At 38.6% G+C, this 27,416-nt stretch overlaps 1 protein-coding gene across 1 annotated transcript; it reads left to right on the top strand.

Annotated features, from left to right (window-relative positions):
* Positions 1–328: 328 nt before the first annotated feature.
* Positions 329–17,814, top strand: ccni (cyclin I). The gene is made up of 10 exons (XM_053339803.1): positions 329–542; positions 2,571–2,730; positions 11,433–11,567; positions 13,400–13,474; positions 13,707–13,847; positions 14,499–14,627; positions 14,833–14,934; positions 16,320–16,485; positions 16,625–16,857; positions 17,489–17,814. Exons 2-10 carry the CDS (start codon positions 2,617–2,619, stop codon positions 17,717–17,719), a joined length of 1,326 nt encoding a protein of 441 aa, XP_053195778.1. The 5' UTR covers positions 329–542; positions 2,571–2,616; the 3' UTR covers positions 17,720–17,814.
* The last annotated feature ends 9,602 nt before the right edge of the window (positions 17,815–27,416 follow it).

Raw genomic sequence — 27,416 nt, 5'->3', positions numbered from 1 at the left:
AAAAATTCATATTTTTATATGTCCCAGGAACTGAATATAAGTCTATGTAATGTCCCCAAAAGTGACATAGGACAACTCTTGTGTGTCTGGGTGTGCGCGCGCGTGTTATATGTTGAATTTACTTCTAATGTAATGTGCCTTGAGTAAAAGCCATTTGAGGCATGTTATCATATCTTCTGTCTGTGATATATACATATAATAAAATAAAATTGATATAATACAGAATGCTCATATTAATATAATGGGAATATTCCACAGAGGGTATGATTGTTTTATAACCCCGTTCTCCGTGGAGGTGGGCGGAGACTGTTCCCTCTCTCTTCCCCTCCCAGTCCCTTCCTCGGAAGTAGACGTATCTGTCTATTCCCCTTTTCTTTTTTATATTTTTGCAATAACCCCTTTTCCCCAACAATTAGCCCAATGGACGCCAGGATGGACGACTAAACCGAAGAACGGGTCCCCGATTTCAGCCCGTAATTCAACCTCGGAACTGAGTGGACCGGATGAAATCCATCTGTGGTTTTCTCCGCTTCACAGGGGAGGTAAGGCTCGGGGCTCCGTCTACTTACTGGGTCTGTGGCAGCCATTTAAATGTCCCGATACACCCCAACTCCTGTAATGTAACCCCCACCGAAAGTTGTGGACGAATTTTTTCAATATTTGTCGAACTGTATCATAACATACGAATTAATGCTCACACTGAAATGTAGCCGTTTAAGACGCCGGGCTGAAATGTGAGAAATGAGCTAGTTCCAGGGAATAGTCGTATTCGCTATTACAATGTAAACACTTAGCAATGCACCTGCTACACGGGGGATAGGTGTGATTCCCTAACATGTTTGCATGTAACGTGAACGTTTATTTCCCTTTGTCGTTCTTTAGGTGTTGATTGGTTGTACTCAGCTAACGTCGATTCAAAGCGAGTTAGTTAGCTGGTGTTTCGGTTTAACGAGTGACCGTGTTAACTGGTGACTGAGTCGGTGGTTGTCGTCGTGTTGATGGTAGCTGCTGAAAAAACGAAGAGAGCAGCCTTTAATTTTAATTTAATCCAATTAAAATACATTCTCGTCTATGTGTTTATCTGCGTTAACTGTTTACGTAGGTTAAAATGTGCTTTGCAAGTTAAATTTAGCCTGTCGTAACGTTTATAGTTTGTTTATAACGTTAGTAGCTTATGATTTATACTGTTATTCTCAATCGGAAAATTGCCCATAATCAACCAATTAAGCTGTATAATTAGAATTAAACTCCTCATAAGAAGCTTACTTAGCTACTTTGCTAATCTATATTCCCCCCTCATAAACAATAACTTTACCTAGAACCTAGAAACGTGGACACTTATTGTTGACAGAAACAGTAAGACAGAAACTGAAAGGACCACACGAATATATATTGTGTTGAACATAAAATTAGAGTGAATTAAAGCTTTTATAGCCTGTGTGTTCTGTTTGTGTTTTCAACCGCTACCGTCACTACGACAACCACAGATGCTTTTCTGCTTAGAGTCACCAGTTAACACGGTTACTTATTAAACCGTAACACCGGCTATTATGTAGGTTAAGTTTATGATAAGCAAGTTAAGGACAGAGATGGGGTCATATGGGAGTTTCTTACCTATGAGAGAATGGCTAATGCTAAGCTAACAGTGTGTTTGGGTCAGTTTGACTGCATCATCATCATCTTCAATACATGACTAAGGGCCATTTACAAGCAGCTTTCCTCAGACAGTGTCCTCATTCAGCATTGCATGCATGGACGTTTGTTTCAATGCAACATCACTGAATCCCTATTTCATACATACAAGTGTGTTTTGTTTTCAGTTGCCTGCAATGACCTAATGCATCCCAGTGGTATTAAGGGAATAGTCACTTTATAAACAGAATCCCAAACTGTTTGACAGATGAAGAACATTTGTTTAGTCACACAGTGTCCTGTATATCTCATCACATCGATCACCACTGCTTGGCTCTGTTCTCCTCAATCCCCGGCTAGTGGAAGGAACATTTTCCTGCATCATCATGCAACAGTTTCGTCTACTTGTGAAGCTGCACGGCTTGAACACAGGCGCACCGATCCTTCGACACACACCCAGTCACAGTCATTTCATCCCTTTTTAGATTTTGCACAGCCGCCCAGTTCTAACTGCTGCTGTTAAGACACTGTAGCCATCTGTCCACTACAGATCGCTTTATTTTTTGCACCATTTTGTAATTTTTGCAAGTCTTTACCAGCTTTAATACAGTGAGGTTAAGTATTCCAAACTTACGGTTCACTTACCACCTTTTTCAGACCTTTTGACACAATTTACAGCCTTCTTCAGTTTATGGAACTTCATCAGGTGTCATTAGGAACATTATGTAAACAGTGCAGCTTTCAAATAACTGCTTTATAAATGACTATGTGTACAAAACATGACGATGAAGAATCTTAAATCTGAGCTATTAATACAAAATGCTGTCATTACACAATGTCAGGCACTATTTCGTCGTGTGAATCAAGTCCACCTGTTCTGGATTGATGAGGTGTGTTTGCATGTGATCTTCTGACGTGCTGTGTCACTGTGTGTACAGGTAGCTGTATCCAGTGGGGAGGTAGGCTCAACCAGGGAAGGAAAGAATGAAGTTCACCGAACCCTGGGGACGCCAGAGGCTGTCTTTTCTTCTGGAAAAGGCAGCCTCTAGGGAAGCCAAGATGTGGAAGGTCTACGTGCCAAAGAAGCCCTCCCCACAGGTGAGGATTTACGTCCGGGTGTTCCATTCATTATGTGTCAGATGGATTTCGCTGACAAAACACATCTCAACAAAAGAACCTTCAAGAGTGGCACTTTAAGAGTGTAATTGTACCTTTTGAGCAGCTGCAGCCACACTGTTTGACTTAGGCGCTGACTTCATTTAGCAGTTAGGTGTTTGTCTTTTCCTGACAGAGATGTGACGTCTGGATGCAGATTTTTCTAGTAAGCTCAACAGAGTCTGGTAGCAGAAAAACAGCAGATTAGATTTTTATTTTTCAGTTTTCTTCTAATCTCAAAAAAGTTACATCAGTCTCAACGTAATAAGCTTGTTTTCCTTGTTGTGATCAAGTAATTACATCACTGGTGAAAGGTGAAAACAATCAGTCACTTTGTCCTATTATTTTGAGAACATGATATAACAAGTCGTCCAAATCTGGCAGAGAAGTCCACTGTAGCTGCTACTATTGATTATTTGTCATTATCAGTAGTTGCAGAATCATATTGATATTTTCTCTATAAAAAATAGGAAAGGCCAAATGTGTAAATGCTCACTATGGAAAATTAGCAGTATGCACTACTCAAGTTGAAGCAATAAAGGTTTAAGGGGCAGCTGAAACAGCACAACTGAAAGAAGATGAAATGGCATTTAAAATTGATTTTCTTATTCAAATATTGTGCATCTTCTCTGGTCCCCAGCCCGTATGCGCGTACAAGACACTAGGCAATAACCAGGATGGCCTCATGACAAATCATAATGTATAATTCTACACATTTAAAAGGAGTACATTTGGAAACATTCAGCTTACATGATAGAAATGTGCTCTTGTGGTGGATACAGTTTTCTCTCTTAGCTGCTATGCATTTACTATTAAATCTCACTAAAACCCAAGAATATCCACATTTCAAAGTTTCAGACAACCAAAACAAATCAAGATTCATTGACTGCATATTCAAATAATTCCCCAAGTCTCTGTACAAAAGGCAATGCTAGAAAAAATTAAATTAATCATCAACAATACCAAGATCATAAAATGCCACACAGGAAGTGCTGATGGTAGCTAAAGTTTTGGGTAAAGCTCTGAATAAAATTAGTTGAAGCTCATAGCCTTACTTATCGTTTCTGTGTCTGTTAATGACAAAGGACAGAAGACATTCAGTGTACGGTAGACAGAACTGCATCAGCTTTTTGGACAATATCCACAGTTCTAAGTGCTGAATGGACATGAAGAGTTGAAATGTAAGTGGTGTGTAAGTGCAAGACGACATTTCAGTTGAAGTGCAAGTACTGAAAGGAGTTGGTGACAGTCGAAGTTCAGGCTCAGGTCGAAACACAAAAAGCAGGTTCAAATGTGACTGGAATTTCAAGTCTGAAATATTAGTTGAAGTGAAAGCGCTAAATGGAGACGAGAATGCTTTCAGAACTTCAAAGGGCTCTCTCACATCTTGTTTAGGGCCAAAATTCAATAAAGGTAAGTTGTAGAAAACTGTGCTACAAAATGCATTTATTACAATTCAGAAGGTGTCAAGTGTGAGGACTCAGTACAGAACAGTAATTTGCTAAATCTGTAAGGTTGTTTAGTGAAACTGACAAACTATGGAACATTAACATTTATTCTAAGTAACTTATACTCAGTGTTTCTTAAAGTCAAAATATGTAACTAATCTTTCTGACATTACTTTGAACACCAAGAATGCAGATGTTTTACAAACCATCATAAATAATAGAACTTGTACGGTTAAAAACTAATAATTTCAACAATAAATTCCTTTGGTGAAACTCAAGACTAAGGAATTAATATTTTATAGAATATGTGACACATTGATTTGTTTTTCTTCACCAATTTGGCTGATTCTTTTCAGTGCCTTGCCGCTCTCCCACTAACGTCAAAAACACAACCGGCATCTACCACAACAAAAAAATGTGGTATCCATGTAGAGACACGCTGCAGATATTAACTCTCCAGCTAACGAGACGGCTAGCTGTCTCTAGAATGATAGCACAACATGACTTGCACCTTTTTAGTTTTTTGTGATGGTTGTCCAAATGTTGTAATAAGCACACATATCGCAACAAAACCACAGCGTATTGCTCCCAGGCCACAGCTCATTGAGCCTTCCGGTGTTTAGTAAACAACTGGTTAAAGAAAAGTTGGTGGTTTGTGGTCAGATCACATTTGGGTTGTCCTATTAACACACATTTTTGCAAGGTGGGATGGGTGTGAACCTTTGGGAAGTGTAAATGAGGAAGAACACATCACTTGTAATAGTCTTGCACTGCTGCTTCCTCTTTGAGCAAGCCACAGCCACCTGTGTCACTAACAAAAAGAACTATCTGAATCCTTCATATAAAACCTTTACAGTTCATGGTCAGTAGTCCATTCCCAGCTCTGAGACGCTACACTAGATAACATGTAATGATAAAGCAGCAGTGTATCAGACACATAGTGAGTCACTACGCAAAGACTCCACTGACACAAGCCATTTTTGTTTTATTATGTCCATCACCAGGCTCAGCTGATCTCACCCAGTTTACACGCCTCAGAGCACGTACACCCGTAATATCAGATACCTGTGAAATGACATTAAACCTTCAATTACACTTTGAATCACTCAGTACATCTTTATCACATGAGTTATTTTATCCACTAATTCAGATTAGCGTTGTCCTCTGTTAACTTTCAACTTTCACTTTAGTTTCAGGTCAGGTCTTTTTTGTTAAATTCTATTTCAGTAAAATGTCATTTAGTTTTGAGATGGCATTCTCTCTGATTTCAACCTCACCATCGTTCCCTTCTCTGGTCAATACACAAGCAAGAACAGTGTAATGTTTGCTCAATAACACTGGTGTCCGAATACACGCCAACGGTAGTTTTGTGGTCCATGGTTTCGTGCAGTATTGCAGGTACACCAAATGTTTATAGTCCAAAAGTGACCCTGCCCCTGTTTACCTGTAGCACCCACATACAGGACTTTCATTCAATAAAATAAATACAATAATATTACTTTAGTGGACATCTCGGTGAAGATCTAAATGGTTTACTGGCTGAGGTAAGAGACCCTTTTCACAGCAGGGATTTTGACTTGACATAAGAGGAGAATCACAGGTGTTAGGTTTAGAACAAATACTGTGTCCAAATGTCTTCTGTGAAACGCTATATTGTAGCATTAGAATCACATCCACCACCTTTAGTACCTTTTAGTTATTAGAACATTAGTTTACCATTTCTATAATTGTCCATTAGTCCAGCTTTCACAGTATCATTCAGTTTTTATTTGTTTACAAAGATTATGCTGCATTTTATAATCTTAATCTTCATTTTTAGTCTTATTTGTGTCATGTTTTTGTTGGTGAAATGAACACAGATTGAAAACCTACTCTCAAGATATTCTCAAGAAGTGCTTAAATAAACTTCCTGCATTGGTGCTGTGTGCAGTGCAAGACAATCAGGAAATTGAGGTTTTTGTATTCATGGTGCATCCACCCTGCATTAATGCCCAAGTATTTTTGTCTGGATGCTTTCTTGCATGAGGCTCGAGGTTGCTTCCTTAACTCCCTATGAAGTAGCAATCGGAGCCCCCTCTCATCAAGCTAATCATACTAATCGAGCTAATAGGATTGACACTGGGTCACTAATCTGTACATGAGAAACTTGTACTGTGCTGTTATAGATGTTATCCCTGGACAGTTTATCAAGCATTATTTTTCTGCGTGCTTCAGCTGTAAAAGATTTTCTCATCACAACACTGGAGACAAACCAAGAGATGTTGTTTCAAATTTTAATGATGGGCTTGTGCTTTAATTAACCATCTTTACTTTCTGCACTCTGTTTTTCAAACTTCTCTGATCTCCCTAAGATCTTCCCTTCTTCTGTTCTATTTCTAAGCCTGACACTGATGCAGCTGCACTTTGTTTTCATATTCACAGCTGATTTTAAAGATGCAGCTATTTATATTAAATGGATTTAAGACAGCGGTAATCTCTGAGTGATAATCCAGATCGACTGCTGCTGAGTCACTGCAGCACATTCATGTTTCGGCCAGTGTTAATCTGGCTAATGCAGCACAATCGACCAGGGCTGCTTATTATGGTAAAAATCATAAACACAACTGTTTTTGGTTAATGTTGAGATCGTGATTATTTCACACAATTACTCACTGACTTTGGAAGCATCATAGATTTATTTCTTAAACTTCTTAAAAAATGTGTCTTTTATATTTAAATAAAAATATAAGAATAATAAATAAAATGAAAAATAAGATCAGCTGTGCACTTCCATAACCTATTGAAAAGTACTAAACATATAATATATATAAAAAGGTAAAAAAAATAGACCAAAATCAGTAATATAATGTTATTATAGTGATCAATACTAAAATGTTTATTCATTATGGTACTTTGAGAAGCAAGAGGTTTGACAGAAATCATTGACTTGTATTAACCTTGAGTGTGTTTACATGCACTCGAGTAACCAGGTTACTGATCTCTTAACAGTCATGTGAAGGAGAAAGCGTCTTTCTGTTATTGGAGTATGGGATTAGGGACACCTGGTTTCCACAGGTATATTTTACTTCCTGGAGAACACCAATCAATGTCATGTATATGTGTAACCGGGTCTCTAATCCACTTTTTAAAGGTAAGCATATACACAATAACAGACTGCAAACAGAGAGAGAACAGCGTTGAGTGGCTAGTTGAAAGGAACAGATCTGTTGTTTTTGGATATATGTTGGATCCCAGTGTGCAGCCAGGTTGGCTCAACAGGCAAACCACTGTTTTCTCTCTCCAAGCACTACTTTTTGTTATTTTCCAGTGCTGATGTTTTCACTGGGTCTGAATATGTAACGTAATAATAAAAAGGGGGAAAGTTGACTGAACATCATTAACCAAAACAATGAACAACATCTCTTTATCTCAGCCTTGGGCCAGCCACCTTTGTGGGTTTTTGCTGATAATGAAGGGGCCCTTACAAAGGATGTGAATGACAGAACTGAGGCATTTATGACACTTATCAGTGCCGTTGGTTGAGTTAACAGGCGTGTAAACTGAGGTAAGGGGTCAAGGAGACAGTCAGTCTGCTCCGAGCCATAAACAACAGCAGTGTTGGGGGTGTGAAATTTTTCATAGTTGAATAGAGAGTTTAAAAGTGTTAATTTGCTCAATGTCACTGCATTCTCCATCATACAGACATGACTTAAGAGTTGGAAAGCTGTGTTGGGATCCAATATATCATTGATTAATTATGTCCATACATCTGAAACTTTGACCATCTTTAGCCCAAGAAATAATCAATTTAGAGAAGAAACTGACTGCAGATGGCGGCTGGTTACACGTTGAGAGGTCTTGGTTCGAGTTCAGCAAAGATGGTTGTTTGCCTACTGAAAGGTCTGCCAGATTGTAATTCTTTAATTCAAAGTAATTCTGATAGACTAGACAAGTGCAATATATGTCAAGCTTTTTGACATATGAGTAAATGATTACCTTCTTGAAATCTTTGGATATTGTCATGTGGAGGGCGTTGTGTAGTTTTTGCTGAGCAACTTCAGCCTAGAGAAACCTAGAAGGGGTTGACTTGGAAGAACGGTCTGCCTGATCTGAACTCAAGTTGTACTTTGTAAATGGACTTCTGTAGTAGTTACTTACAGACTGGCCATGACAAACCCCTAACACCACTTTGTATAATCAGATCTGACGAAGAGCTATGACCATGACCTGGTTGGATTACATGGTTGAAAGACACCAGCAGTGAAGGAAGTCCACAAACTGAAGGAGTCCTAGATGGATTCTTAAGCCCCACTGAATCAATTCAGATATGTGGAACATATCTGCAGCTTCTCTTGTTGCTGAAGCTAAAACTCAGTTGTGAATTCAGGGAGACCACGAAGAAGAACTTGCCTTTGTCCTTAAAGTGAATGTGACTAGAGCTGGATATTGTTTGAAATATTTCGATGCCAAAACAATATTTTAATACCCTGCTTTAAGAAATACAAGTTTTTTTACAGCATGTTTTCTTTTTCATTCTCAAATATTATATGCTGTGTAAAATTGGCAAAATTCGGATTGTAATCAGGAACCAGCAATTTTAAAAGAAAAAATAAACAAGATAAGCACTCTGGCCAAACATTTGATACCGGCTTATGGTACATGACAGTTTTTTATACTTGGTACTGCCGATGTATTTCAGGTGGTACTAAAAAAAAAGCGTTGTGGTCCAATAGCGAGACTTCAGTCTGTCAAATGGTCCAACAACTCAGGGAAGGTTTTCTAGGCTGTTCTCTGTTGGCCTCTCGAAGGAACACTCAGAAGATCTTTATCAATTTGACTAACACACCCTCTGTAGAGTAGGCAGACTCACAAAATTCCGAACACAATAAAGCTCTGCAATGGAAGGTACAAGGAAGCAGGAAGGGATTATATTTGAAATGTTCAGTGTTTGTTGTTATGCAGACTTGATTGACACACTTCCTCAATGTTATGCGGGGGTCATGGACAGTGACTGTAGACTGGTGGTGCTCACTTTTAAAAAAGGAAAATGTAGAGTAGGCTTCAGGATCCCCCAGCAAGTTACTGGTTTGGATGTCTGTTTCATTCAGCAGTGGAAGTGAATTCAAAGTGGACCAGTTGTTTTTAGTTTGGACTTTGGCGCAGTGAGGCTGAACAGTGTCGAGTTGCAGATTATTTGGCTACCAGGGTCAGTTGCATTCTGACCTTTGACCCCTGCTGCCTGTCCAGTGTTACACATTCTCCTCACTAAACTAACGATTTCAACTCTGTGTCACTCTCAAGTCAGGAATATAAAAGTATTTATTTGGATGTTGTGATATTTCAGAAAGATGTTTTTGCATTTCAGTGACTACACATTCAAAAATGATTGCATATAACCTTTAGTCTTTGTTCAGTGTGGTTTTGCTGTGTGGCCCCAGAAAACTGAATCCCCATGACCAGCCATACGCTGTTACCCTTCACCAGCAGATTTTCAGTTTTTCTACCTCAGCATCAATTTTGACTTGGAACCAGCCATCATATGGGAGGTCTGTGGTTTGTAAACCGACATTTGGTTGGTAGAGGGGTTAGAGTGTCAGGTAATTTGGTGTTGCAAGCAGCTTTGGGCTTGACTATCTATCATTTATGTGAAACTATTTTCACAAACTAATAAACATGTATGCAAACCATGATTGACCTTTCATACCAGATTGTTGTAATTTACTGCTACCAACATGAGGTGTTAGCACCTGACCTCATGTAGCTCGTGGGGGTATTTTATGGTCAAACATTTCTCTCTCAAACACCCATTTACCATACAGAGACCTTTTCCATTTGTTTTGTCATTTGTATTTGTATCATATTATTTAAAACAAATAGAGTGCTAATTATATTATTTTAACTGTTTGTATTTGGAAGAAAAATTAATTTTGGGCAGGTTGTTCTATTATATAGATTTGTTGAGACATATGTAAGATTTTCATGATATTTTGGTCACATCATCCAGTTTAAGTGCATACAGTGTGGTGCAACCTCAACCTTGAATCTCTTTATAGAAAGCTGTATTCAAGCTTTCATAATGAAACTGAATGATATCTACAACCTTTTAAACATAGGTCAGGTATGTTGATACATTCAGATTAACATCAGATTTAAAACCTAGCTCAGCATGCTGAGTATGCAAACCAAAAGACCGTACCTGTCATAAAACATTTGGTGTACAGTTTCAGTTTCAGTTTGTGAGGAAGAATTGTGGGTTAATTATTTCAGCTGTCACACAGTGAACAAATGGAATTCTTGGAATACCTCTGAGCAGATTCTGTGGTAGGCATGGCCTAGGTCGTCCAGCTGGTTTGGAAAGATCCCGCTTGCCTCTTTTTGTGGAAGTATGTCAGTCAGAAGGGCGTCATTGATCACTATATTGGAAACTAGGTGAATCAGTTGGATTAGTGAGTCCTGTCTGGCTTGTTTGGCCATGCAGTAAGTTGAAACCTGGCCAAGTGTTTCCCTGAAATAGCATTGTTGTGATAGGGTTGGTTTGTTGGTTTGGGGGTTTCCATCTGATCTCTGTCTACAAATCAATTCCCTTTTCTTGTCTTTAAACCTTCACTGTGGGATGGTTATGTAGAGATAAACATAACAGAAGGTAGTAGTTGGGGGATTTTGTATTTAGATTTTACTTTTTTTTCCAGGCTTGCCTTCTTAGACCTAGTCTAGAGAAGAAATAGTTGAAAATGATTTTTGTTCTCTCAAAGTCATAAAATCAGATTTATGTCTGGACAAACTTGATTCCTCGAGATTCCAAAACATTTTTTTCTTAATCATGAAAGAGTCTTCGGTCTCTGTGAACACAACATACGAAATTATTCCATGATCCACTTCAACTGTTGAAACTGTTACTGTAGAATTTCATGATCACAAGCAATAAAGTCTTCATGTTTAAAGTAACTGTGGTTTGATATAACATATATAATCATAACATCATTATCAACACTTACTCTTGAAAGTAGCATAATAATGAATAAATGACGTAGTGTGCGGTCAATCTGCTCTAATTTAGTTATAATGTAAACAGGAGTGTTGTCAGCAAAACACTGATGTCTTGAAGGATAAATAAGTATGATCGATCATCCTGAAGAGAACAAACGTCTCAGTGGTCTGTACATACGTCCTCCCGGTCCAGCAGGACAAAGTTGTTGATACAGTTGTTGCTCGTTGCAGGATACAGACATCTCCCCTGCACAGCGGGATGAGGCCGTGCGCTGGTTGACGGAGCTCCACAGCAAACTGAAGATGTACCCAGAGACCCTGGTGTTAGCGGTTAGCATTCTGGACCGCTTCCTGGCTCCCATCAAAGTAAGTTAAAAAGTACCAATAGTGCTATGACTGTGAGTAACTGTTGAACTAACAAGTGATACTGTTTTTATTGGTTATTAATGAAACATGGTTAGAAAATTTCACCCCTGGTTTTGGAATAAAAAAGAAATTAATATATATGAAATGCTACAGTCTATACTGCTACAACTAATACTAGTGGTACCACTAATTGTATTATTTCTGAAATTTCACTGGTGACCTCTGGTCTACCTTCAATAATAATTTTAGAAAAACCTGCAACATACATTTCTTTCTTCAAATGATATTGTAGAAAGAAAAATTACTGTAAATCATATATACTGTCACAGATAATTTCATACATATCACCCACTCCTATGATGCAGTTAATCCATATCAACCAGGTTATTAGAGACACTGTTTTACTTAAAACCGTATGTTTATTTGTTATGCACAAAAGTAATCTGCTTAAATATGCTCAGACAGGCCTTATTTCAGACTAAAGTAAACTGTTTTTATTATTGGGGGGGCATATAATAAAGAGATGACAGGAAACAAAGGAGAAGACATTGCAGTTCATGATCAGCGTCTTAGCCGCTAAGCCACAAGGGAGCTGCTAAAATTGCAAATTTGAATCGTGCAGGGCTGATATTCAACTGATGAGAAACAAAAGGGAAACCGCCCTCAGACCAGACAGTCACGTTAATGTCAGTAGGTCAGTGGGAGGTCCTGTATTATTTTTGTCTTTGAGTGCCACGGCTGTGTTACTACCGAGTGGCTCTCTGTAATGTTAGCTGACTGGATGATGAAGAGGCTTTTCACACAGCACCCTCAAAGCCGACACACTGCGCTCACAGAGGAACAGGAAGTGTCAGTTCTGTGCGTCCTGATGGGGCCACGATGTCCCCTTAGTGTTATTAGCCGCAGAGTGAAATGTTCCAGGATTATCAGGAGTTGAACTCAGTCTGCATCTGATAGGTTGTTTTTACAGAGACTGTGCATGTTTGTAGAAGTGAACATTTAAGCTTCATACCTTTTACTTCCTTTGTGTGAAAATAAGCTACTAACTTATCAATCAATACAGTTACTGTTGAAGTAGAAGGCAGACTGCTGACTTAGGCTTTCTCCCCTCGGGCCTGCAAAGAAACGCTGATTCATGTTTGGAGCAGTCTGAAAGAAATTGCGATGTAGGCATTAATAACCAGCGCAGTGCTGCTGAAGCCGATTGATTGATCGATGCTGTTTTGTTACAAACAAGTGTAAAAATGAATTAGAATGTCTCGTGTGGCTTTAATTACTTCATTCTTCAGGCATGTTTGTTTAGGAGCCAGCTGAAGACACGAGGCAGCAGCCAAATATTATGATGACATGGATTTGTCACATAACCCATCACATTCTATTTAACTAATATAATATATGAACTAAAGTTACAATGGTACATGAGTACACATAATGTCCACTGACAAGACAACTTCTAAAACCATGAAAGCCACATTAACAGTCCTTTCTTATATTGTATGTTCACTACCTCAGTGCTTTTAAATGCTGATACACATAAAACTGTGTGATGTTTGTTGAAAGGAATTTGAGCTTCTGTTCAGTCTGGCGTAGTGTAAATGTATTTTTCTTGGATTAGACTATGTCCTGTGAATCAGCTGCCTCAGCAGTCAGTGTCAGTCTCAAAGCTTTAAGACACAAGCAAAAAAAATTGCATTACTGTTCACTGTAAACCATAATGGAAATTGTAAACATAACAATATAATCATATATACAATTAAATGGTACATCTTTCGGCAGCTGGACTTCAGCACACTGGTATAAACATTTTATTGATTGATTGTTGTTGTCTTCAGGCCCGTCCAAAGTACCTGCGCTGCATCGCCATTGCCTGCTTCTTCCTGGCTGCCAAGACCTGTGAGGAGGACGAGGTGAACACAAACTACACAGTGCACGCAACATAGACGCACACATGACACTAAGATGAAAAATAATAAAAAATAATAATATGAAAAGGATATATGTTAAAATGTAGGTAGTCAGAGTTTACTGCATCAAGGGTTTAGGCTCAGTAGAGGTTTGGGGGTCAGGGGATGCATTGTGTCAGTAAGTATCCTCACTCAGGTAGAAGTACAAATATGTGTTTTTGTGTTTGTCTGTCAGTGTGTGCCCTCTCTGAGGGAGCTGGCTGCCTCCAGCAGCTGTGGCTGTTCTCCATCAGAGATCCTGAGGATGGAGCGGATCATCCTGGACAAACTGAACTGGGATCTGCACACCGCCACACCGCTGGACTTCCTGCACATCGTACGACTCTCTCTCACACACACACACACGCATACACGCACATACACACACATTAACTAACACACCCTCACTGCATCTGACATGATCTGAGCTACAGTTAAGGATTTTTCTAATCACAGCTGGTGACATCTGCTGGCCAAAAGAAGTTACTGCATGGTTTGAACAGACAATTCTGCTGAGTAATACTCTTCTCTTGCTTCATCTCCTGCTGCTGTCATGTTTTAAAGGCCTTTTTCTTCACCACTCAGCATTTTAACCCACAGCAGCATGTGGTTTGAAGTGTAGTTCATGGTTATTATGAGTAATGATGCTATGGATATCATGTAAAAAAAACAGCTATAACTCTTAGGCTCATAAAAATGCTGAGGCACTTTGAGTCTCGTTTTTTTTTTTTTTATTCTTTTGCTACTTGTTAGAAGTGCTGAACAGACGCTCCTCTTCTGTTACAGATAGAAAAATGTTTCAACTTTGTCAACTTTGATCAGCTGCTTTCAATACTGAAGCAGTCGAATTTAATGAAGAATTGTTCTCTGGAGAGTGTCCACTGACCCTAATGTGACATTCTACACATGCTTAAGTTACTTTCACTTTACTGAACAATGAAAAAAATCTTGTAATTTTATTCTACTCCCTCATCTTTTTCTCCCACAGTTCCATGCGATGGTCTTGTCGTGTCGTTCTGGGTTTTTGGACTCCATGTTGGGACTGAACCGTTCTCAGCACCTCGCCCTGCTCACACAGCGACTCTACCACTGTCTGGCCGACCACACGCTCATAAAGGTACGCAGTGATTAATCAAAGAGATACCTGGAGGCCAAAGTGTCCCCAATACAAAAAAAATGACGTCATCAGTGTCTTGTGTGAGAATAAAAGGCTGAATCATCCTCTAAAACTCACGTTTTTGTGCCTCTGTCTCAAGTTTGTTTTGATTAAACAACTTGTTGCCTGGCGACTGAACAGGTTTGTCCCTTGTGTGTCTCTGTAGCTCAGAGGATCCATGCTGGCCTTGGCCCTCATCACCCTAGAGCTGGAGACCTGTTGTCCTGACTGGCTGGCTCTCACCATAGACCTGCTAAAAAAGGCACAGGTACGGTTTTTCATAATTAGGTACAACTCGTGGCCAATCAGAAGCTCTTAATTCTCAGTGTGTGGATCATGTGACAGAAACAAACAGAAGTGTAGATGGGGAAGCAGCAGAAAGCTGATATCGAGCTTCTGTGGAGGAACAGAGTGATCCAGTTCCTCAAAATGGATCAACATCTGTCATTGAGACATAGACAGTGAGGTCAACAACAAAAAATACATCAACAGTGAACATGCAGCTTCAGTGCAGCAGAGGAGAGATATGGGATAAACTGAAGTTAGAGAAAAACGTGTGAGAGAATTTGTGTGACTTTCTGCTGGTTCCTGGTTTAACCCCTCCCCCTCTCTGTTTGCCAGCACAGCTGTTTAATCTGTTTAGTATGCAACCAAAAGTCAATAAGTTTAGTTGACACGTTTGTTCTAAAGCAGATTGTCTCTGGCTCTGTTCTTGAGCAAAGCAGTGAGTGTGGAGTCCAACATATTGAACACACACAGAATTATGGATTATTTCTATGTGGTAGGACATCTTAACAAGTAAATAAATAAGTAAATGGAAAAGGTTTAAACAGTTTCCTTTTAAATGTTTCTTGTTTTGTTTCCTCATATTTGACTGTTCTTGTTTTTATGCTTTTCTGGAAACACTTGAAATGAAATCAAACTTTATTTATAGAGCACTTTTCATACAGGTTAATGGAGTTCAAAGTGTTTCACAGTTGATTGACAAGCTGATAATGAGACAGAACAAGTGTAGACCGAGACCAACATAAAGAAAACAAAGAAGAATTTGAGACAAATGCACACAAGAGAAGATAAGAATGACTAACAAAAAAAGTAATAAAAAAGATTTAGGATCTACAATAAAAATCTATAATAAGAGAACATTTTTTAATTAAAAGTTAGAGTAAAAAGTAGGCTAAAATAGATTAAAGAGACAAAACAAGATGAAATACAATAAAAGAGAGTTTAATAAAATCTAGGTTAAAAAATAGATTATAAAGACAAAAGAAACAGCCGAATAAAATCAATAAGAAGATGGATGGACTTTAATTGCCTCTAAATTCACTGACCACATTCATGCTCTCTGTAGATAAATTATAGGCTGAGTTATGGGTCAATTATATAAGAAAGACTGATTAATAAACTCACTTTGATGGATATTCGTCATGTAGTTGAATTGCTACAGTTTAAATATAATACAGGTTAAATATAATATATTAAATATTTAAATATAATGCAGGTTAAATACAATTTTTTTTTAATGTTTAAGGCTTTAAATAATGTGTTCCTTTTGTTAAAATAAGATTATCATGATTATTATCATCATTATACTGAATTGTTATTGTAATTATCCTTCATCCCTCTGTCCTCCTCTTCCTCTCTCTCTCTCAGATCGACAGCTCTGAGTTGATTCGGAGTCGAGAGCTCGTGGCTCGTAGTCTGTCCACACCGAGAGCTTCCCTGCCTCCAAACACTGTCTACATCTACCAACCCCTGCAGAGCCAAACCACCCCGCAGCCTCCGGACCAGGACCCCCCACCCCCCTGCTACACACTGGGTACGTTTCATTTATTCTTTCAGTATATTTCACCACATTTTACACAAAGTCAACGTCTGTCATCATGACATTATTCAGCACTAAGTACTTAAAAATCAGTATTTATTTGATGTATTTCCGTTACTCTTTTTCTTTCCAGGGACCACCACCACCGAGTCTTCCAGGGACCACACCCATGTCACCGCCCCTGTTTCCCAACCACACACACCTGCTGGTAGGGAGCAGGGGAGCCAGCAGCCCTGGAGCTCCGCCTTCTCCTCGTCCTCCACGAACAGCAGTATCCCAGCTCTACTGTCTCCACCCAAACAGCTCCGTCATCTTAACCAGCTGCAGAGGGTCACGCTGCGCTGCAAGGCCTCGGCCAAGCGCAAGGTAACACCATCTCTCTGTGCATTATGGTGCATTAATAAGGTGAATTATGTAGAACTTTAAAGGTGCAATATGTAGAATTTTAAAGGCTCAGTATGTAGAACTTTAAAGGGGCAGTATGTAGGATTTTAAAGGCACAGTATGTAGAACTTTAAAGGTGCACTATGTAGAATTTTAAAGCTGCAGTATGTAGAAATTTTAAAGGTGCAGTGTGTAAAATTTTAAAGGTGTAGAATTTTGTGACATCTAGAGGAACGGACTTGGCAGAATTGTTTTAAAATGTTCATAAATATGTTTTAATTGTGTATTAAACTATAGTGAGCCCTTCATATCTACTTAGGGAGCCGGTCCTCTTCTATGGGGACTACCATATTGTACCCCCATGTTTCTACAGTAGCCCAGAAAGGACAAACCAAATACTGGCCTTTCTTGTTTTTTGTGAGTTTTGTAGCAACCGTACGTTCTCCTACATCTTTAGAAGGGTGAGGAAGGGGTATTTAGGTTTTCACTACCCACTCACCAATAGATACCAGTTAATCCTACACACTGCACCTTTTTAATAGACAGTGAAAAAAATCATTAGTCACAACTCTATTCCTGAGTCACTATAAAAGTCTGTCTTGTGTGTTTTAAGGTGGAGGAGATGGAGGTGGACGACTTCTACGACGGCATCAAGCGCCTCTACAACGAAGACGTCACCACCACCACCACCACCTCTGCCATCCAGGAGGGGTCAACACCTGCAACTGGGGCGATGACAACAGGAGGAGGAGGAGGCGGCCTGGGTGTCTGCAGTGTCCTGTTGCCCCGACAGGAAGGCAGTTCCTCCCCCTGCCCGCCTCTGCAGCCAGTCAGTGCCTCCTAGAGACCAAACCTGTCTACCAAAACCACCTTAACACCGACATCATGTTTCACTTTCACTTTAAGCTGATCAACAGGGTTTTTATCAAATAGTGACGTTCAGACTGTTTTCTTTGCAAAAGACTTCAATGGGCAACTCCGAGCAACAAGCAACATAATCAAAGAAAGCTTTTATTCAATGTTTCTATTAGCATATAAAAGCAATATTGAGGCAGCTCCTAATGGAAACGTTACTCATTACTGTTACCAGAGAGAAAACAGTCTTTTTTACGTCACCGCTCTTGAAAATATCGACATTCTAAAACAAATCATACACACACAACAGATGTCAGCTGCTTAAGACGGTTTTGGTTTTCGGCGCGAAAAAAAAAAAACACCCCCACCCCACCACCCCCCCAGTGCCACTTGATCTGTTCCCCGAGGTCAACCTCCCATCATCCCCCGCAGCTGGAACAAAAACAGAGCCCAAAAAAATTTAAATACAGAAAAAAAAGAAAAAACCTGCCGCTGCTACTATCTTTTATTAATTCTATTTGTCAAACACAAATACAAAAAAAAAAGGTTTAAAAAAAAAATAAATAAAAAGCTATAAATATAAAACGTTTCCTACAAAAAAAACAACCTAGGATTGACTCTTTTCTTCCCCCCCAGTGTCTCGCTCTCTTGTCCTGTTTATAGGAATATTCTTGGACATGTCCTAGTTCGTCAACTTATATTTGTTTTTCCACTTCTTTAAATTCTTTCCTTTTTTATTTCATACATTTATGTTTTTTTTATTCTGTCCCCTGCATGTTTTCATCTCTATAACTTATTCTCTAAAGAGTCTAAATCAAACACATATGAATGTTTCTAACTGTTACTCGGCCAGATAGAGGAAAAAAAAAGTTAGTTATTCTTTCTTTTTTTTCTTTCTTTTTTCTTATTAGTGAAGTGCAATTTGATTGTTAATAAGATGCTAATATAAACATCCCTCCTCTTAATGAATCCCTCTGTTTCTCTCTTCGCTCTCTCAGCTTGTTGTGACAGCTTGACTGAATGGAAGTTTCTCAGGTTGCTTTATTCACCCACAACCTTTAAAAAAAGCAAAAAAAGAGTTTTTGAAGTTGCCGCTTAAAATCTGGTTTTCCTCATTGAAGGAGTCCCGGCTGCTAAATGACCATTTTTGTTTGTTTTTGGAGCCTGAGAGCAGCTGTGGTTTCAATTCTAACCATTTTTATTGTGGTTTTAATTGATTTTTCCTGCCATTGACTTCCATTCATTTCTTAACAGTATGAATGTAAAGCTTCTTGAGCTGTAAAATCATCAAGTGTAACAGTAATAAGCAACTGACTCAAATGTTTACTGTGATAATTACACAACTAAAGTTTCAAGTGTGTGCTAATTGATTTTCATACTGTATAAAGCTAAATGGAAATCAATGGATACCTAAAATTGAAGGAAAAACTTCAATCCTTTAAATGCATCAGTGCTTCTATAGTTCATCTCATTGAGTTAAACTTGAAATGATTCTTTCAGGGTTAAAAATAGAGAGATAAAGACCAAGTAAGCAACCACAGCAGCTCTTGTAGAGGATGGGCGGGTAACTCCACCCATCCTCCACTCCTTAGTTTCAAGCAAACGCTGCCTAAAGCTCTGAAGGGCTCATAATACTTGTTGTCTAATCAGGGTCCCGTCCTTTAAACCTGGTTTAACTAATCCAAGCTTACACAAATTTATCCTGCTGATTCTAATCCAGTTGACTTGATTATTTGATCGCTGACACACCAAGACTCCATGATTTCTTGATAACCCTTTATTAAGATGTCTTAGTTATGACCCAGCTAACTGAATAAAGACTTGTTGCTATGACAACCCTGGTTTAAAAAAGAAATCAGATTGCATGTGGTTTCTGTGTTGAAGCAGCCAGAAGGAAATAAAAGGAAGAATGAATTTAAAAAGCATTATAATAGTAAGCTAAGAGACAGAAAATGTGCTTTTTGGAATTGGAAAAAAAAAATCAGACTAGTGACAATCTTCACAACGCGCTCTGTTTTTTATCTCTGGAAGGTCTGTTTAATCTTATAATTCTTACAAAAAGCTCTGTTGTTCCTACTGTGGGAGCTGCTGGGTGGCTTCTTCAGGTTCCTGAACGCACCGCGGCACCACAAAATAAAGAGAATGAAAACTGACCACCTGCTCTTTGTCTTTATTTCATTGTTTGAAAAAAGCATTCATGTTTAAGTCCTGGGTAAACAGTGATGATATACAGTGGGAGGTAAAAATGACGTTAGGAGTGTTCAAAGTTAAAGTTTCATTTTTACCAAGTTACTCACAACAGCAGGAGGTGCTGCCACAGGTTGAGGAGGTGCTGGTTGTTCCACTGATGATGGTGAAGGAGGTGTCCGTGGATGGGGAGGGGGGAGATTGATGAGGATAGAATAGGAAGGGATGGGAAAGGATCAGGATCCTCTGGTACCTGTACAGAGACCTGCACCTGTAGAGTTAGACAGGCATGAACAAGTTCTTGTGTGTTAATACAGTACATTTTCTTTTATGTTCACCTGGGAAGAATTTCTGGTGATTTTTGTAGCTCTCACATAAGCCCTAACCCTAATCATCAACATTTTCACAAGTAACTGTAACAGATTACAGTTACATTTAGGAGCTGTTGCAAGTCTTCTCTTATACTTAACTGTCTTAACAATAGTTGTTCCAAGTTAAATTTTGCAGCAAAAAAACAAAAACAAAACCAAACTATCAAACTTGTGATTGATTGACTTGTTTTGGCTATAACTTCATAGATAATGTAACAGAACTGACTTGTTGCAGTTCCACCACTCGTCCACTAGATGGCGACACATGGATTTATGAACTTGAGACTGATTTGATAAGTTGCAGAAGTGATGTTTTTTAAGGTTGCATTTACAACATATGAGGTGTGTGCTTGAATCACTGGGTGGATAGATGTTTGGTGAAGCAGCAGGAGGAAATATTTGCAGGGTGCATGTACAAGTAAGTTATGTTGATAATTTTGACTTGTTTTTAAAAACAAACAAAAAAAAAATAGGTGTCATTTCCCTGCAAGTGTGTGTTGTGCACAGCCTAGGAAATAAATGTTCCAATTTAATTGGAAGTAAATAAAAGAGCTGTTTCAGGATTTTTCTACTTTTAGACGCAGTTAAATGTTTTATGTTTTAAAGACTGTGTAAAGTAAATTCAGACATTTTCTTCTGTACACATTAAATAGGTCATAAATGTATTTCTAAAAAAAGGTGTAAAAAGCATTTCAACCATTTAGATTTGAATTGAGGAGCTAGGCTTCACAAACTTTCAAGATTTCTGTGTTCAGGATTTAGTGGGCGGGGCTGAAAATCTCCACCGCATTACGTAAGGTGGCGGTGATTGGCATAAACCCGCCCCTGCTACTGTAGAGGTATAAATACATTCAGCACACATTACTACTACTACAGTCTACCGTGAGCCAGTTAGCTGAGTTAACCGCTGAGTTAGCAGCCGAAAGCTCCCATGTTTCTGGTAGAGGTGGTGACTTTGATTGACAGGTGACACTTGGTAGGGGGTTAGGGTTAGGGTTGGGGTTGGGGTTTCCGTGAACTCGGAGGGTACGCCCACAGCGTTTGGGAGCAGAGAAAGGCTGAGTTTTGAAGCCTAATTTAATACATTTGGCGTTATTTTAATCGTTGAAAAAACAACACACTGGGTTATGCTTTGAGTTTGTTTGGAGTGGATATTATTTAAGGTGATTGTTTTGATCATCAAGACATTTGAATCTGCTTTGAATCTTAGAGGTTGTGGGTTCAATTCTCACTTTGCCCACTCATTTTCAAGTCAGACTGAAAGCAGCATGATGCTCCTGGTGCTTCAGGCGGTTAGAAGACTGCGCTGCAAAAGCAGAAGTTGTGGCTTTGATCCTGGGACACTTTTGCAGTCTAACATCAAGAGGATAGAGTGAAAAGTGTGATAAAACCACTGTCCCCAATGAAGATCCAGTGACTCAGTGGGTAAGATGTCTTCTCACTCACTCAGAGGTTGTGAGTTCAATCCAAGGTTGCTACTTTTAAAGAAAGCCCAAATAAAACCTGAAAAGCTCTAATAAAACTGACATAAGTGTGTCAGTCCAGGTAGCTCAGGCTGTTTGGGGAAGCATGAGGTTGTTGGTTCAAATCTTGCACAGATCTGAGTATTTTCAATGGTGTAGTGGGTTTGTCTGAGATCATAAGGTGTTAGTACTACAATGTCCGGTTCGAATCCGTTGCTAGAATGTAGATTGTCAAAAATCACATTCTGTAGATAGGGATACATTAATGAACGGGCTAACCTGGGCTACAGCCCCAGACCCTCTAAAAATGGAGAATAATTATGTAGGCTAATAAACACCCATAAAATCACAACAACTGATTAGCTTACATATATATGTACAGCCCCTACATCTATGTAAGGCCTTACCTTGACGAGATCAATGTGTGGATGACTCATAAAATCACAACAACTGATTAGTCTACATCTAAGTAAGGCTATAGCCATAGTAAATATTATATTCATAAATCCTCACTGTGAAAAACAACCTCTGCCCATCTAGTTCAGCAGATTATAATAAATGAATAAATCTATTTAATAAATCTGTTATTCAGTGTGTACATTACTTATATTTACTCCTGAATATCATTCATACTCAGACAAATATCAAAATCACTTCAGTTGAAATGTATTTATTGAGTTCAATTATCACACTGACAAATTTTACAGGATTAAAAAAAATCTCATGCAATATTCCATGCAAACTAAATTATATAAAAACCTACGTCTTAAACAGCAATTTAAATAATTTTTGATATTTATGTCTATATTTTCATTTTTATATCCCAACTGCCTTTAAATGTGTATACTTTTGTTTAAATGTACTCTTACTAAATGTAATGTTCCTTTTAAAGTTTAAATGTTAGTACAGAACTTTGAAGGTTAAAAAATACATAAAAATTAAAATGAATTACATTTATTTTGGATTCTGCATGCAATTTTAAACTTTTCTGCTATAATATTACATGCATTTGTTTATGAACTGAAAATTATTTTTTAAAGTGTCTTTTTTGTTGGAATAATCTAAATAAAACTAAAGCTTTCTTTCTTCCTGCAGACAGACCATGAGCAACTCAACGCATGTCCATCACGCCACCTGGAACCACAAGTCCCGCCCCTCCTTTTGGAGCACCAATCGGAGGCCATCACAGACAGACTGTCATCACTCTAAGCAACATCTAGCCATACCTGTACATATTGATATGAAATGTGAACATATTTAATTTGCTGACTGTAGATAATCAGAGGTCTCATTTATAAAATGTATGGCTTTACATTAAAACAGTGAATTGTGCTTTTTCGGAATGGGAAAAAAAATCAATAAATACAATCAATCAGATCCAATTTTCTGATTGTTTCATTTGTAGTTATACTGTCAGTGACAGACTTAATATATACCAGCCTCTGACTGGTTGCTCTACTGACCTCTTCTCCTTATATTGAGGTTAGAAACACTTACATTATTAATACACACAAACTAAAAATACAGAAAATGAGATGTACAGTATAAAAAATGAATGTATGTAAATGAAGAAAAACACTTAGTGTTGCAATATTTAATGATTATATAATGAAGTTACTGGAGACGCATACTGTTTCTGCTTCTGTGATGCTGCAATTATTTAATGAACTCAAAGAAAAGAATCCTGCATAGAGCAGCTGTGAGCAATGACCAGAGCATCACTGCTGACTCATCATTCACTGAAAATATGAACATAATTGGTAAGACTCTCTGCCTTCATCACAGTAATAGCTATAATTTATGGAAAATCAGGGACCATTTATCAAAGCTCCTTTGATTTTGTGTGTGTGTGTCCGGCGTGTGTGTGTGTGTGTGTGTGTGTGTGTGTGTGTGTGTGTCTAAGGTTTATGGACCATTGTCAGTGCTGACATGTGGACACAATGTTGCCTTGTTAGAATCTTGTAAGAATATTTGTTTTGCGTGTTTAAAATAGAAATGGCTGATTACTGTGACAAATTAACAGTCAGACTAGTTCACATGAGGCAAAAACATGGCGGTTTTCACACCTTGTTAGCTGAGTCAAGTCCCACTTCTTTCACTGAAGAGAGCAAACAAAGGGAGTGACCAAATTCTATTGTATTTGCCATGTGAGCATGTATCATTTCCACAAGAAGAGGCAGAAGCTGGAGTTTAAGGGATTAAATCAATTAAAAATGTAGGCTACTGTTAATCATTATATAAAATAAAGAAATGAGTAGTCACAATAATGTGAATGATAAATAATATTTTTCATTTGAAGTATTTAATTGATTGATAATGTTAATTTTAGACACGTTACATCCCTCCTTCCCTGTACACTGGAACGGTTGTAATAGTGGATTAAGTTAATTTAAATCAATTTTGCAACATATACATATACATTTCATAAAACCTCTTAAACACATTATTTCATTAGTTGACACAACTTTATAATATAGCAAATTGGCTGTTCTAGTGTACATTCCAGTGTTTTTGATTTACTTGGAAAATCACAAAAAGTGGTACAACTGTCCCTGCTCTCCCCTAGTATATTATAATACTAGTCTGTATATTGTGACTGGAGCCTCCTGTGTCAGAACAACATACTTACTAGCAGTTTTAGATACTGATGGCTTACAGATCAAGGAATCTGTTCAGCTGGACGCATGAGAAACACAACAGACCTCCTTGTGGCTCGCTTAAAATTACAACACAGAGAAAGCAGCAGCAGTCAAGCAATTAGTGATCAATTTAAAGAAGCTTTCAGAGTGCTGAATATATACAATAATAATAAATAAGTAGCATATCCCCCTGTAGAAGATATAAACTGATACAGGTTTTACCCACGCTCCTCAGCTTTATCATTATGTGTGTACTGCCTGTAAAGTTACTGTCTACTGACACTTATGAAAATTACAATTTTTAGTCTTAAAAAACCTGCAACCATATTACACCCTGTCTTATTCATTCATTATGATTTATTAAGATGAGCAATTTCTCCGAGAATAACTGCCTCACTGAAGACATTCTGAGATGTTACAGCATGAGAAGCCCAGGTCTAAATAATAAAATGAATGACGGCTGAATTCCATTTAGCTGCTTGAGTTTCAGGATCTTTGTATTGTTCGTGCTGGCTCACTGTCATATCGTTTACTAGGACACTTGAGTAGAGCAGATCCTTTGTTAATGTTATTTAGTAACACCTGTGCTTTTCATGATGAGTCTAAATGTCTCCTGTTAAAAAGGCTTGTCATTGTTTTCTAATGTTTATCACTGGACAGCTTCTGTGGTTTTAAGGTATGTAAAAATGTCACGTTGGGCTTTTTTCGCTTTATGGATGACAGCCACTTTGATCCAGACTGAGTTATTTTAAATCCTAATTCCTGCTGACTTTGGTGAATATTTATCTTCTAGCACCATCAGCAGGTCTACTGGAATGATAAGCCCCAAATGTTATAGGCATTCATAAAATTCACATGGCGGTGGGGGAGGGTAACGTTTGTCTTGTGTGCCCAACGCTTTAGAGTTGTTGCAGCCATCATAGACCTGTTGAAGGCTAAGGACAAATATATGTTAGTTCTCAAAAGTTCCAAAAATATTTGAGTGTTATATGCTGTCTACATACGTAATGCAAGTTCTATTTATGCAGGTGCTGTTTTATCAGAGTCAGTTGAGCTATGACTTTGCTCCACGGCTCTGGTGACCTTTACAGACCACAACTGGTAAACCTGTCTTACTTCTCTGCAGTGTCCTAACCAGGCCCGTCGCAACAGGACAGGCAAACCAAGCAATTGCCTTGGGCCCCGAGCTGGCCGGGGGCCCCCAGACAACGACTGGTTATGAATTGAATGCAACGACAAACTGTGTGCGCGTCCCTTTAAATGCTGTGATGGTCAATGCTGGAAAGTGCAACGACACTGTTATCGGACAGTACCCACAGTAGGTGTTAGCTCGGCGGCTAACTCGGCTGCTAATTCGGCTGCTGGCTCGGCGGCTAATTTGGCGGCTAACTCGGTTGCTAGCTCGGCGGCTAACTCGGCGGCTAACTCATCGCTAACTCGGCGGCTCTTTACAGTAATTTAAGCATTACCTTGCGGCTACTCCTGACTCTCCCTGTGACTGTGGCCTCAGGTGAGAGGAGCTTTTCAGCTTTGAAGCTGATAAAGACATACATGAGGTCCACCATGAGCCAAGAGAGGCTCACAGGATCGGCCGTTACGTCAATTGAGCGTGATGTTCGCCGGTCTTTGGACATGGAGGACATTGTGGTTGCCTTTGCTGAAGCCAAGGCTCGCAAACAGCAGATGTAGATATTTTGCATATTTTTTAAAGGTTAATCTTATGTATGTGTGTGTGTACTTTTATCTATGTTGGATTTTATATTTAATACCGAATTTCCACTTGGTTTATAATGTTGATTGCAAATGTTCAAATAAAATAAGTAAATATACTATGTGTGCAGTAGCCTATATGCAACATTTGTAAGCAGTATTTGCACTGTTAAGAAATATTTTATTGATATAATGTGTGGTTGAACTTCAACAGTGTGTCTATGCTGTGGGCGGACAGGGTGGGATGGTGAGGCGTAGGTTTTTTTGCTGTGGTCCAGGGGTGTCAGCGGGCGGTGGTGGTGGGGGGGCCTCCAAGTCCATTTTGCTTGGGGCCCCCAAATTCCTTGAAACGGCCCTGGTCCTAACTAGAGGCTGACTCATTGTCTCTGTTGTTCCAGTCTGACATCCGAGATTGTTGACACATCAAACAGTGGGACAATGTAGTGGTGGACGCATTGTGTCAGGCTCTCTAAGAATGCCTCCTTTTTATATATATTTACCCTTCCTTTCTATTTATTTACCCTTTTCTTCCTTGTTCTCTCTCTTTCTTCCATAAACAAGCTTCCAGGATTTTTGCTGTTGAGGATGTGTGTTTTGTAGCACCTCTGGGTGGAGCTGAGGTGCCATCAGTGTAACTGGACCTGACTGGTTTTTCTTGCCCAGATCCTGGTATGCATACTCTGGTTTTGCTGCATATTGATAACATTATCATCCACTGCACTCACACTTTAACAAACTACAAATACTGACTTTCACTTTAACAAATCTCAGTTCATTATTGTAAATGTATGTGTGCGTCTCACTCCTTTGTTATGGCCTACTACTATTACTATATGAGATATTGGTTGTATTTTATTTTGTTTTTATAAAAAACATTAAAATAAATTCATTAAAATTATAAATGCATTAACTGTGCAATAGTGTATACTATGTATGCACATTCAATGTGCAATTAAATCTGCAACTACTGCTCTTACTTATTATTGCATCTATATACTGCCATTTTTATATTCTTTTTTTTAATCCATAGTGTCTTTTATGTGTCGTATTGTATGTTGTTTTATGTATATTGTCTGTTGCTGTTTCTATGTATAATTAACCACTGGGGACACACAATCTCATTGTACTGCTGTGCAATGGCAATAAAGGCATTGAATTGAGTGTAGTATTATTAATATAAATTCTATTGGCTATTTGAATGTTGTGACATCGATTTTCATTCTAATTAATCTTATTATATGCTATGAGAAACTCTACAGTGATTATGTAACTGGTTTACAATGCAGGTCTAACCGGCTGTTTCAGAATGTACACAC

Source organism: Scomber japonicus, chromosome 19 (assembly GCF_027409825.1).
Source record: "Scomber japonicus isolate fScoJap1 chromosome 19, fScoJap1.pri, whole genome shotgun sequence".
In the NCBI taxonomy this organism is placed as follows: domain Eukaryota; kingdom Metazoa; phylum Chordata; class Actinopteri; order Scombriformes; family Scombridae; genus Scomber; species Scomber japonicus.
This window is presented reverse-complemented; position numbering and strand designations above follow the sequence as displayed.